The sequence below is a fragment of the Otolemur garnettii genome, unplaced genomic scaffold (assembly GCF_000181295.1).
Source record: "Otolemur garnettii isolate 467f Iridium unplaced genomic scaffold, OtoGar3 scaffold00012, whole genome shotgun sequence".
In the NCBI taxonomy this organism is placed as follows: Eukaryota; Metazoa; Chordata; class Mammalia; order Primates; family Galagidae; genus Otolemur; species Otolemur garnettii.
The window spans coordinates 7092300-7104654 of record NW_003852407.1 but is presented as its reverse complement, the minus strand read 5'-3'; the positions used below and the strand labels follow the sequence as shown (position 1 = coordinate 7104654).

Genomic DNA, 12355 nt, shown 5'->3' with positions numbered 1-12355 from the left:
GGATAGGTAAGGGTGGCAGCACTGGGAACGACTTCTGTCCTGAGTCTCAGAGGCCAAAGATATCTAGGATCTCCCGGCTGCCAACTCCAAGTTCTGCTTATTCACTAAGGAATATTCACATTCAACAAAGAAGTTTCAAACACCCAATTTATGTCAGATGTTACTCTGGTGGTTTTCAACCAGGGGTGACTTCCCCCTTCCCTGGGAACATCTGGCAATCTGATGACATTTCCATGTGTCATACCTGGGAGCGTGAGTGCTACTGGCATCTAGTGGGTAGAGGCCAGGAGTATTGTTAAATATGGTACAATGCACAGGACTCCACACAATGAATCACCCCCTCCAGAAACATCAGTGCCACCCTGGTTACTTACAAACCTTGTTACAGGTTATCCCATTTGATTCTTACCTCAACCCTGTAAAGTGTGTGAATACTGTTCCTACCCCCATTTCACAGATGGAAAACTGAGACTAATAGTGAGGCCTAAAAGTCGGTGCTCTTTGCAGGACACCACACTGTTTCCCAATTTCAGTGCATTCTCCGCAGGTGAAAAACTCCAATTCCAGAATAGTTAGGCCTCTTTCTGTCACCTCACAGCCAGCGATGGACAAGGCAGGTGAAGTGGATAGGTGTCCCATCTGGAAGGCTCCTCCCCCACAGCATGCTCCGAGTGTCCCCAGGACAATTTTCCCTTAGCTGGAACAGGCTACTCCTCGTCCTCTCTTCTTCCTCCCCTGTCCCCACACTGCAGGCCCTGTGACCATAAATGAGCACGCAAGCTTCTCAGATGGTTTCCCTGCTAGTCACAGACCCTAAAAGAGCAGTGGGGGAGGGGGCAGTGAGAACAAGTCATTTGACTGTGAGTCCCAGGGAAAGCAGGTAGAGTTCAGGTCTTCCAGTCTCCATGGGTCAAGGCCAGAGTCTCACTTATGTCCTCTGGCTCCCCGGAATTCTGGAGGCTTGGTGGTGCTCAGTTTGCCCCCACATCTGTCCCCTTCTCTAATCTCCCATCTGAGAGGCCCCCCAGAGCACACTCCTGGAGCCAGATGGCTGGGGCTCGGCCACACGTTAGGCATGAAATCCTGGGCAGGTGACCTGAACTCCCAGTGCCTGGCACTAACAGTGCCAAACTCAGAGCTATTGTCAGGATCACAGAAACAAGCTGTCTAGTGTGACCCCTGAAACCCACCGATGGACCCACACCCCATTTCATACAACTCATTCTTTAATCTCCTCTGCTCTTCCACTTTGAATCTCCAACTCTAAGATGAGATGATAGGGACATCTCCAGCTGAAAGACAGGCAAAGCAGTCATTCAGGCTCGCTGAGCCTCCATTTCCTCGGTTGTGAAGTAAAGACAATAACACAGTCACACTGCGGGACTCGGGGGGTGGGGGGGGTGGGGGGGGTGTAGTCGGTGTTGCCACCAGCTGGGCACTGAGTAATTCTCTAATAAAGGTTAGCTGTTGTTAATATCCTGGGGACAATTGAGATGCTCTCAGTTGACAAATTAAGGGTTCAGAAGCAAAGGCCAATTATGCTAGCCCATTTTAACAGCTTCTCCCCTGTCACCGCATACAGCTCTTCCCAGCAGTGAGCCTGGTGGTGCCCTCCACAGAGCCTACAAGACAAGGCAGAAGGAGAGTTTGGGCCCCCTCAAGCTCACAGAATGCTGCCCCTCCCCAGAAACCCATCTTATGTTAATAACTTGTGATGAAATATTCCAGCAGAGAGTTCTGGGATACACTTGCCTTTGCCATATCGTAAAATTTTCATTTATGCTTTATGCTGTTAAATGTTCCTTTACTGGAACGCAAGGTGGTGGGACCCAGGAGGACCATAACAGCAAAATTCAGGCCCTTTTTAACAAAGTTCATTTGCTGTCTTTGCCGTGCAGGCATTTGCATGGAATTTAACATTTCTTAAAGCTGCCAAGCTATGGAACATAACTCTGGGGTTTTTTTTTAATCTGAGAGATAGCATTTGTGGCATAAAATTTATGGGGAGAGAATATGTGGACTAACCTTGAGGCAGTGTTAAACAGTTAACAGTCTATCTCTTGTTGGTTCTTTTTCCAGCACTGTTTGCGGCCTACCTGGGTGCTGCCCTGGCTAACATGTTTTCTGTGGTGAGTCAAAGCAGGCTGACAACATGCCCGCAACACCTTTCCTGGTGCCCTCTTGGTTTCCCAAACCCTACTCAAAATCCTTCCTCCAGGAACCCTTCCCCAGTGCACGCCCCTTGTTTCAAATCACTTGTGACCATAAATGCTACTGCCATACCTGCTAGACAAAATAGGTCTCAAAAACTTAAACATCAATTTTTGATCAGTCAAATCCCCTTGCCAGTGGGCCGGGGGCTCCTTTTAAAAGGACAATTTGAAGAGTGTGATCTTGTACATCAAACTCCTTGCTATTGTATCATCCCCTAAAACTATTCTTAAATCTTTATTGTTTAATTTGTGTATATGTCTGCCCAACTTGCTAGTGAGCTCCTGCACATCTGTGCGTCCCAAAGTAAATAGCACCTTTGGTGGGGGCTGCGGCATCATGAGTGAAGTCTTCATGGGGGGAAAGTGGGAGTCCAAGCCCAAGCTGAGCCAGGAAGGACCCAAAGCTGGTGACAAAATGGGCAAGAGCAGAAGCCGAGAAACCCTGTCTTGCCTGGGCCCCCGTGTACAGTGACATGGGAGCCCGAAAGAGCCAGGGAGCCGGCCGCAGGCTAGCACAGAGCGCTCAGGGCTCATCTTGCAGTCAGTGCCTCTCCTCTTACATAAAGATGCAAGGGCGCATATCATGTGGGGATGGAGTGAGTATCCTATCCACACCTGTCTAAAGCCCTCCTTCACCTCTAGTCAGAATGGATTATTTGGACTTCCCATAGGAAGATATTGTCTAAGCAGTATAATTAGCCTTCCCTGATACTATCCTGTCTTCCCCAGTGGACTAAGTCCCTCTTCTGGCCCCTTTGCATTTATATGTAGCTCTGTTAAACATAGTGTTTTTTTTTTTTTTTGAGACAGAGTCTTACTATGTTATCTGCAGTAAAGTGCTGTGACATCACAGCTCACAGCAACCTCGAACTCTAGGGCTCAAGCAATTCTCCTGCCTCAGCCTCCCAAGTAGCTGGGACTACAGGCGCCCGCCACAACGCCTGGCTATTTTTTTGTTGCAATTGTCTTCGTTGTTTAGCAGGCCCGGGCAGGGTTTGAACCCGCCAGCCTCAGGGTATGTGGCCAACACCATAGCCACTGTGCTACAGGCGCTGAGCCTAAACATAGTACTTTTACATAGTAAAATACTATGTAAAACATCTATGAGTCTGGTACTCACTGGTCCTTTCCATTTTCAACCCATATTCTCCCTCAGCACAGGGGCTCTTTCATACTGTGTCCTTATCTTTATCTCTAGGATCTGTGACAGTGCCCAGCACAGAGTGGGTGCTCGAGTAATACCAGATGGATGAAATCATAAGGTAGTGAATATTAGGAATATTAGAACTGGGCCAGACAGCCACCATCAGAAATACTGAGAGGGGAAAAGACCACAGGTACAGACTCTGAGGCTCCTGTCTGCTCAGGGCTTTACCCTCTCTTCCCTCACCCATCCATTCACCCAATCATTCATCCAATACATCTGTGTCATGAGCCTTCTTGGGGCAAGATAGGGGCAAAGACGCCAAACAGGAAGCTTTGACTCTTGGTCACAGGTATTTACAGAGACGTCTGGCCCTTCCCTCTGTTTGCAGAGAAGTTACAATTTATACTACTCAATTTAGACAGTTTTCAAAATAAAATCAAGTTTACTTCCTGGGTACCTACTGTGTTCGAGACACTGTGTTGACCACTGTCAGGGATATAAGAAAGTGCAGGCTATTAACTTACCCTCAGGGAATTTCCAGCCTCGTTGAAAAACAAGATGTAAAAATGTTGAACATTCATAAGATCGTTCAAGCCCTCCTCAGAAGAGCACTTACAAGCTCTACTCTTTTGCTGCCTAACTGGCCTGTGCACGTGCAGCCTGTGTCTTCAACAACACCGCCATCTGCTTGGTGGTAACGACCATGCACTGAGGATCGTTTATTGAATGCTTCACAGGCACGAGGTACCAACTCTGAATAGGCATTATTATCACTATTTTACTATTGAGGAAACAGGTCTCAAAAACATCAAATGAGCAAAACAAAGTGATCAGAGCTGAGATTTGGATCTGGGTCTGTGGAACTCCAGACTCATCCTTCTCACTTGCTCCAAGGGTCAAGTGCTTCCCAAACACCTGGTGCCACCTTAGCAAGGCTTTGGAAAGGCTTACTGGGTGGCATCCTCCACTCATGGGAACCCCTTATAGCCTCAGTTCTGGCACCAGGCTGTCACTGTTCTTCCCCCAAGATTCACCCAACAGTGCCACTTCTGAACACGTGTGTGATGGGCAGTGCCACTCCATGGTTTTACCTGAGAGTTTTACTGCTTATGATAAAATGATGGTTTGGAAGAGGGGACATAATTTGATCTGCCTCATAACTGAATTCATTGTGGTTTTTTTTGTTTTTGTTTTTGTTTTTTTAACTGAATTCATTGTTAGCAAACTATCTACTCTCGCCATCTCAGATGAGAATGGGGAGTACTAAAAAGCCTCACAGCATCTCAAGGAATAAAAAAAAGGTTGACATCATGAGAAAAGGAGCTGGGGATGGGAACGTCCCTAAGAAGAGGGGCAGTCATGATGAAAATGTCACACCCCTGTCTCTCTCCACACATCCTCTCACTCACCCCTGTGTCTCTCAGAGATGAGTTTCTTCTGCTGCTCACAGCCCCTAATGGCCACCCATCACTGGGTGGTTCTCTAGTTCTTTCCGTTCAAGAGCCCTAAAGACACAGTCTCTGTGCCTCTTAGTTCAAATTCTCAAAAGAGGCATTCTACTGGCCCCAGTCACCTGCCAATGGAAAGCTGTCTTGCATCAGTGGCCAGTTTCTAGTCCAATCGGTTGTGACCAAAGAGAAAATGGTCTTGAGTTATAAAATGACTGCCAAAGATGTTCCTTCAGCAGGGTATGATGGGAGAGGACATGGAATGGTCTTAGTTCCCAGACTTAGAAATACAGCCTGGCCAGAGAACCTAAGATAAAACTTGCCTTCTACAAAAAGCATATTATCATGACTTGATTACTTCTATATAAGGCATATTACCCCCTACTTGGGGCCCCATGGTTGCATTTTGAAAAGTGTGGGCCCACTTGTTATAATATAGACTGAGACACTGGTGTGATAGTATTTATATTGGTCATTAATTAAGTATCTTCATCAATGGCCACCACAAAGCATCCCCTCCTCCACCCAGGGCTGCCCGTGATTGATAAGAGCTGATTAAATAAGTAACCAAGGATTCCTTTGTGTTCCCCTCCCCCAGTTTGGTTTACCACCCTGCACCTGGCCCTTCTGCCTCTCAGCACTCACCTTCCTGCTCCTGACGACCAACAACCCCGCCATCTACAAGCTCCCACTCAGCAAAGTCACCTACCCAGAAGCCAACCGCATCTACTACTTGTCCCAGGAGAGAAACAGAAGGGCATCAACCATAACGAAGTACCAAGCCTACGATGTCTCCTAAGCTACCCTTTCCAAAACATGCCACTGTGAACTGAGCCTTCAACAGTCTGTCCGGTTCTTAGACAGTGGACTTGACCTTCCCTTCTGTCTGTTGTGTGACTCCCCTCAAGGGCTGGGAAGCGTGTGTGTGGTCGCCACTCGGAAACCTCTCTGTTCTGAGACACACAACACTTATGCAAAATATACTTAGTTTAGACTTTATATTCATAGTTCACTCCATAAGAGCTCCCTTTGAGGAGAACTTGCCCTCTTTTACAAATAAGCTGCATCCTTAAAGAGAAGTCACTAAGAAGGATACAGATATCGGTGATGTGCTCACCCAACTCAGTGTAGCAAAGCACAGAACCAGGAACTGTGCATTAGCCTGGAATGCAAGAGGGCGGGTTTCACCCCAGCGCTGCTACAAATGAGCTGCTACCATCTTGGGCAAGTTCTTCCTGCCTTTAGCCCTGATGTCTTAATCAGTTTCATGACAGGAAGGGATGCAAGAGTCCTTTCCACCTCAGGATTATTGATTGTTCTTTCTGTCCTATAAACTGGTGGGATCAGCATGAGCAACAAGTAATTACTTTGAGTTCAGTAAAAGGTGGAAGTGTTACCAGAGAAAAGGCAGGAAACTGTTAACATTCTACAGAGGTCACAGGATGATGCTTTCCAGACTTGGGGCTGGGAATCTAAATTCACTGAAAATGCCAATGCGCCTTCCTTTCCGTAACAAAAATATTTCTGGAAATGTCATAAGGTGAAAACTGATCTATATCAACACTCAAATCATATTGTAAACAAATATGTTTCCTTTTGCAATATTCATGTTCATACTCTCATTAAACAAAATTTGCCAAGTTAGTATCAGGGTTTTATTAAAATTGGGCTCACCTGTAGCTCCACACATTACTCACTGGGGAGGGGAGGCTTTCACTGGTCAATCATGAGTCTTAAAAGAGATGAGGATGGATTAAAAATTATCAGAAGAGAGTCTGATATGTTTAGGGAGAAAATTATATAGAAATGACCGTAGATATGGTTTTCTGTTTGAGGTGAAGCACAGATTTTTAAAAACCCATTTCATTTCTTAGGGGGATAGTCCTTTAGCATTGTACCCCTGAATTATAAATCAATCAACTCTCAAATGGCCAGTAAGTCTTGTCACTTAGTGACTCTGGCTATAGCATTGACCTAGACCACAACATTTCTTTGTGCAACTCCACAAGACACAGGCTTCCCACCCCTTCCCCAAAGAGGGGGATGAACCTCTTATAGGGCCACCGTGGGACCTCCCCCTCCCCCCCCACACACAAAGACTTTCAGTGCAGCATGAAGGGGAATGAGGGGAGGGGGGATAAGGAGAGGGGGTAGGGGAGAGGATAGAATCTCTATAAACACAGCTTTAGGAAAAGAATACATTTCACTAAATCTGTCTTTTAGAAAAAGCTGGTTTCTGAATTTATCCTTTCTCTCTTGTCTGCCTCAAGATCCCGGCCATCTTTTCCCAGCCCAAGATCACCTGTCTGCATATTTCTCTTCCAGATCATGTCTAGCTCATTATGACTTCTCCAGGAAAATGGAGCACTTCTCCATGGAAACAAATCCTCCATGTAGGGAAGGGGAACAAGTCACACTCCAGAGGCTACCTCTGAGTTTGTGATCACACCTTGAGGCCAACAAGGTCTCAGGCTGTATTTTAATGACCGTGGAATTACTGCTCTCTGAGGATTAAGCATCCAGGAATTTCACCAGGAGGCTGTTTACGCTCACAGCTCACTCAGCTGCCCCAGAACCTCTAAGTGATGACATAGAACTATTAAAGTACCAGTTTTCATGCATTTTCCACCAAAGTGTTATAATCTGGTTTTATTAAGAGCAGGAAACCCTCCACATGCATGCTGTTCTGGTTTGTGACCACTCATAAAACCCTTCAGCTGTTCTAAGTATTTCAATATCCTTGCCTATAAAGCAAGCCAAGTTGGCCCAGCAAGCAAGGTAGAAATAGACGGGGTAAAAAGAAAAACTCAACCTATGAAAGCATTCAATGTTGACTGGATACCAAAGTAGCCAGCCTAGTCCAGAACTTCAATTAAGCGCCATCAGTGGAGGGCTGGAGTCAGCTCCTAGGAGCTGACTGTGCGAGTGAGTGCATTTCTCCCAGTGCCACCCAGTGGCATCATATTGATAGCTGCATGGTGGGAATATGTGCACCAAGAAATAGCAGACTCCACACATCTGGGTGTGTGCACAGTACACATTTTGCAAATACACATGCAAACCAAAAAAGGACAGTGGAAAAAAAGGAGAGGGAAAAGAGAGTGGGATATCAAAATAAAAAGACATACATTCCTTCATACATCCCAGAGAGGGCCTTACATGGACCAGTAAAGATACGCTGGGGACTAATGCACAAGCTTAACTCAGCTGCCAAAAAACTATTTAATGTACATGGGGCAGAGTGTGTGCTACACCTATACATAGTTGTTTCTGTTGTTTGTCTCTTTCCTTCATAGAACTGGCCCACTGGTGGCCCCAAGAAATAGTTAATTAAGTAATTGACTGAAACACCCTCCCAGGTCCACTCTCTTTCCCTCTACAGAGTCTGCTCACTCATGCTGGCTGGAATTCGTAATCTATTTCACACAAAGCAATACATACATAGCAAACACAGAATCGCAGGCAAGCCAGCTAACTCACCTTTAGAACTTAGAGGTGTTCAGGGAACGAATACCTCAGAACGGGACACACCATCTAAGCCTAAGAATTTCATCATTTTGTGCCAAGCACTTCAAGGCTCTGCAAGCAGTTTTCTGCAACCATCTTTACCTTACAGAGCTTCGAAGGCAGTATTTTCAACGTTTTTTAGCTCAGCACTCTTGAACCTATAGATAAACTTCTATGGCACATGTAAATTATGTTGATCCAAAAAAAAAAAGAGTGAAAGAACACATACTGTGCTTCAAACTTCTTTCAAAAATAACTTAATGATCTTTAAAATTTTCACAGCACACCAGTTGAAAATCACTGCTCTATGGCTTGGACCCTCAAACCATGTGATGGTCTCAGGTGAGGTAGTTAGACAGCAAGTTAGTGGATCTCTGACTCCAGCCTGTGTTAGAATCACCTAGAGACTTTATTTAATGCAGAACACTGAGTCCCATTCCCAGAGTTTGATTCCATAGATTGGAGGCTGGGCTTGAGAATTTGATTTCTAACAAGTTCTCAGGTGATGCTGAGGCTGTGGGTCTCTACCCACACTTTGAAGACCACAGCATAGACTTAGAAGCAGGATCCTGCCTGCATCCATTTCTCCCTCCTTCCCTGCATATTGTAAGGCACTGGCTGCAAACTCTTGACCATCATATCATCTGCAAGGCTCACTAAAACACGGAGCCCTGGGCCTCAACGCCAAAGATTTGGATTCAGCAGGTCTGGGTGGGGCTAAGAATCTGAGTTTCTAAAAACTCTCAGATTACATGGATGCAGCTGGATCAAGGTCCAGACTTTGAGGTCTAGTTCTGGCTAGATTAGAACCCAGATCCTGATGCCTAGGCCCTCCCTAGACCAATTAAGTCAGCAGTGGCCCTGGGCATAAGTATTTTCTTAAAGCTCCTAGGATGATTCTAACATACAGCAGGCCGTTGAAAACAACTATAGTGTCTGTTTCCTGGGCCCCCAGCTGTTTCCCATTAGAGTCACCCCCAGAGACTTTAAGCCCTCAGTCCCCAAGTAGGTTTTGATAATGAGCAGTGGGAAGCACTGGGTAGCTGGAGGCAGGAGGCACATGGACAGTACAGACAATCAGTGCAGAGAATCCTCAAAAATGAAGCATGTCTCTTCTCTTAGGGGCCAGCCCTCCACCCTAAAGGAGACTAGATAAAGCAAAATGAAACCACTAACCAGAAACATCCGGCTCAGTGGGCTGAGCCCCCATGCAAGGCTTGCATAACCCCTGGAAGCTTGAGAGCACCTCCATCCTAGAAAGGAAAAGTAAAGCCGTCGGGTTGTCTCAGCCTCTCTGGCTACTCTGCTCTCTGGGCACCAGCAAAGCAGGCTGGAGACGAGAGCACAGGCACAGGTGAGAAGCAGCAGTTGCACATGTGAGCAGGTAGGATGGGGTGGAGGGCTGCTCAGGGTGGAGATAAAATGTGGAAGGGGGTGGGTGGTGACAGCAGCAGCTGCACGTGGATAGGTGGGTGTGGGTGGAGCAAATAGAAAAGGAGCCTTCTCTTGGAGCTCTGAGTTGGTAGACATCTTAGGCCAGCCGTAAAGGAGACAAGCAGAACACAGAGCCATCAAGACAGCCAGAGCCTGTACTAGGAAGAGGCCAGAGGGTGTGAGACTCCACCACTCTGTGAACTCCCTGGTGGGGCCAGGACTGAGACAGGGATGGGTGTGGCTGTGACCCCTTTCTCTAGCACTTGCTTTTGGGGCATTAGTCTGGGTCACAAGGATCCCCATAACGTTAGAGAGAGACTGTTACATATAGCACAGCCCTTCCAGGAAGGCTGAAAGCTAGACAAATATCAGGCAACAGAATTTTCAAAATCCTGTTCCTCAAGAGTGTCTGGGTGACCCAGGCAGGAGAGGTTGTCAGGTCTCCCAGAGGCTGTAGATGTACAGCCAAGGTTGGCCCCAGGAGTGGAAGGTGTAGAGGGGACTTGGTGTTGTGCTGGGCAATGGGAAGGCCTCAAGGAGAGTGGAAAGAGCCCCAGGCAGCATGGTTTTGTCAAGTAGAGGCTGTCCCTGTCATTAGAAGTCAGAGATGGCCGTGCAATTCCTCACTTCTGGATCTGACAGATGTAGGCTGAGCTCTTGACCTCTCTAAAGACCTGTGGAATCCTATTCTCATCTTTGCATGGTGTTTGTTTTCAAGCTCCCTGAGGGACAGTGATGCCCATCTAGTTTCTGGCAACCCTAGCAGATAGCAAGAAACCTTAAGGACATGAAATTGAATTGATGATCTGGAAAGTGGGACAGCAACCCTGCGCTGCAGCTGGAGTACCCAGCCCCCCTCCTAAACCCACACTCAAGGGCCCACTTCTCTCTCTCTGGGCCCACCCTTGGCTATCCCTGGGCCTTTGATGCAAACAGGCTGTGAACAGGGATGACAGGTTTTGTACATCCCTGAATCTCAGCCTGTCCCACCAGGGGCAGTGAGTGACAGACACGGTTACACTAAGTCAGCGGTTCTTAACCTTCTTAATGCCATGGCCCTTTAATACAGTTTAATACAGACCCACAGGTTGAGAATCACTGCACTAAATGATGTCCAGCAAAACAAGGTGTTTCCTCCCACTGTCTTTTTTGATCTTCCAATGCTACTTGCTTTTCTCTCTTCCACGCACCACCTGATCCTCTGACAGTCTGTCCAAGTGCCCTGGGCCAGAGCTGGCCTCGTGCATATGTGACCTGTGTAGTCACATGGATCCATACTGCTCTGCTATCACTGCCTTGCAATTCTTTGTTATTGTTTTATTTCAGATTAACATGAGGGCAGAAATGATTAGATTACTACGTTTGTCTTTGTTAGGTGAGGTCCCTGTCGTAGGTGTGTCCAGCACCCATAAGGTGTGCCATATACCCTTACATTGTGCCCATTAGGTGGGAGCACACAGATCCTTCTCCCTCCTTCCTTTTTCCCCTTCCTGCCTCCCCCCTCCCCAACTTGAATTAAATTGAGTTTTTCTCTTCTGTGCATGGGTATTGGTTCATCTACTGGCTTCATATTAGTATTAAGTACATTGGATACTTACTTTTCCATTCTTGTGTTACTTTACTAAAGAGAATGTTCTTCAACTTTATCCAGGTTAATACAAAAGATGTAAAATCTCCATCTCTTTTAATGGCTGAATAGTATTCCATGGTATACGTATACCACAGTTTGTTAATCCTGTCATGGGTTGATGAGCACTTGGGTTGTTTCCACATCTTGGAGATTGTAAATTGAGCTGTGATAAACAATCTAGTGCAAATATTCTAATGATAAAATGACTTTTTTTCTTCTGGGTAGATGTCTAATAATGGAATTACAGAATCAAGTGGAAGGTCTATTCTGAGTCCTCTGAGGATTCTCCATACTTCTTTCCAAAGAGGCTCTATTAGTTTGCAGTCCTACCAACACTGTAAAAGTGTTCCCTTCTCCCCACCTCCTCACCAGCCTCTGCAGCTTTGGGACTTTGTGATGTGGGCTATGCTCACTGGGGTTAGGTGATATGTCAGGATGGTTTTGATTTACATTTCTCTAATGATGAGGGACAATAAAGCATTTTTGTTGGCCATTTGTCAGTCTTCTTCAGAGAGGGTTCTGTTTGTGTCTCTTGCCCAATGATAGTTGAAATTGTTTGCTGTTGATTAATTTGAGTTCTCTGTAGATTCCAGTTATCAACCCTTTGTCAGATTCATAACATACAAATATCTTTTCACATTCTGAATGTTGTCTATTTGCTTTAATTATTGTGTCCTTAGCTGTGCAAAGGCTTTTCCACTTAATTAAGTCCCATTTGTGATTTTTGTTGTCACTGTGATTACTGATGAAGGCTTCTTCATCAAATCTTTCTCCAGGGCTCAGTGCATGCAGCTCAGCAGCTAGAGCACCAGCCACATACACCGGAGCTGGCAGGTTTGAACCCATCCAGGACCTGCCAAACAACCATGACAACTACAACCAAAAAATAGCCAGGTGTTGTGGTGGGTGCCTATAGTCCCAGCTACTTGGGAGGCTGAGGCAAGAGAATCACTTAAGCCCAAGAGTTTAAGGTTGC

At 46.2% G+C, this 12355-nt stretch overlaps 1 protein-coding gene across 1 annotated transcript in view; it reads left to right on the top strand.

The window, feature by feature from the left end:
- The window catches only part of SLC14A2 (solute carrier family 14 member 2), a 47684-nt gene extending 42077 nt beyond the window's left edge, over positions 1-5607 (top strand). The window contains exons 18-19 of the mRNA XM_003784811.3: positions 2080-2129; positions 5407-5607. Coding sequence (XP_003784859.2) covers positions 2080-2129; positions 5407-5607 — 251 coding nt within the window. The remainder of the gene's footprint in view (positions 1-2079; positions 2130-5406) is intronic.
- The last annotated feature ends 6748 nt before the right edge of the window (positions 5608-12355 follow it).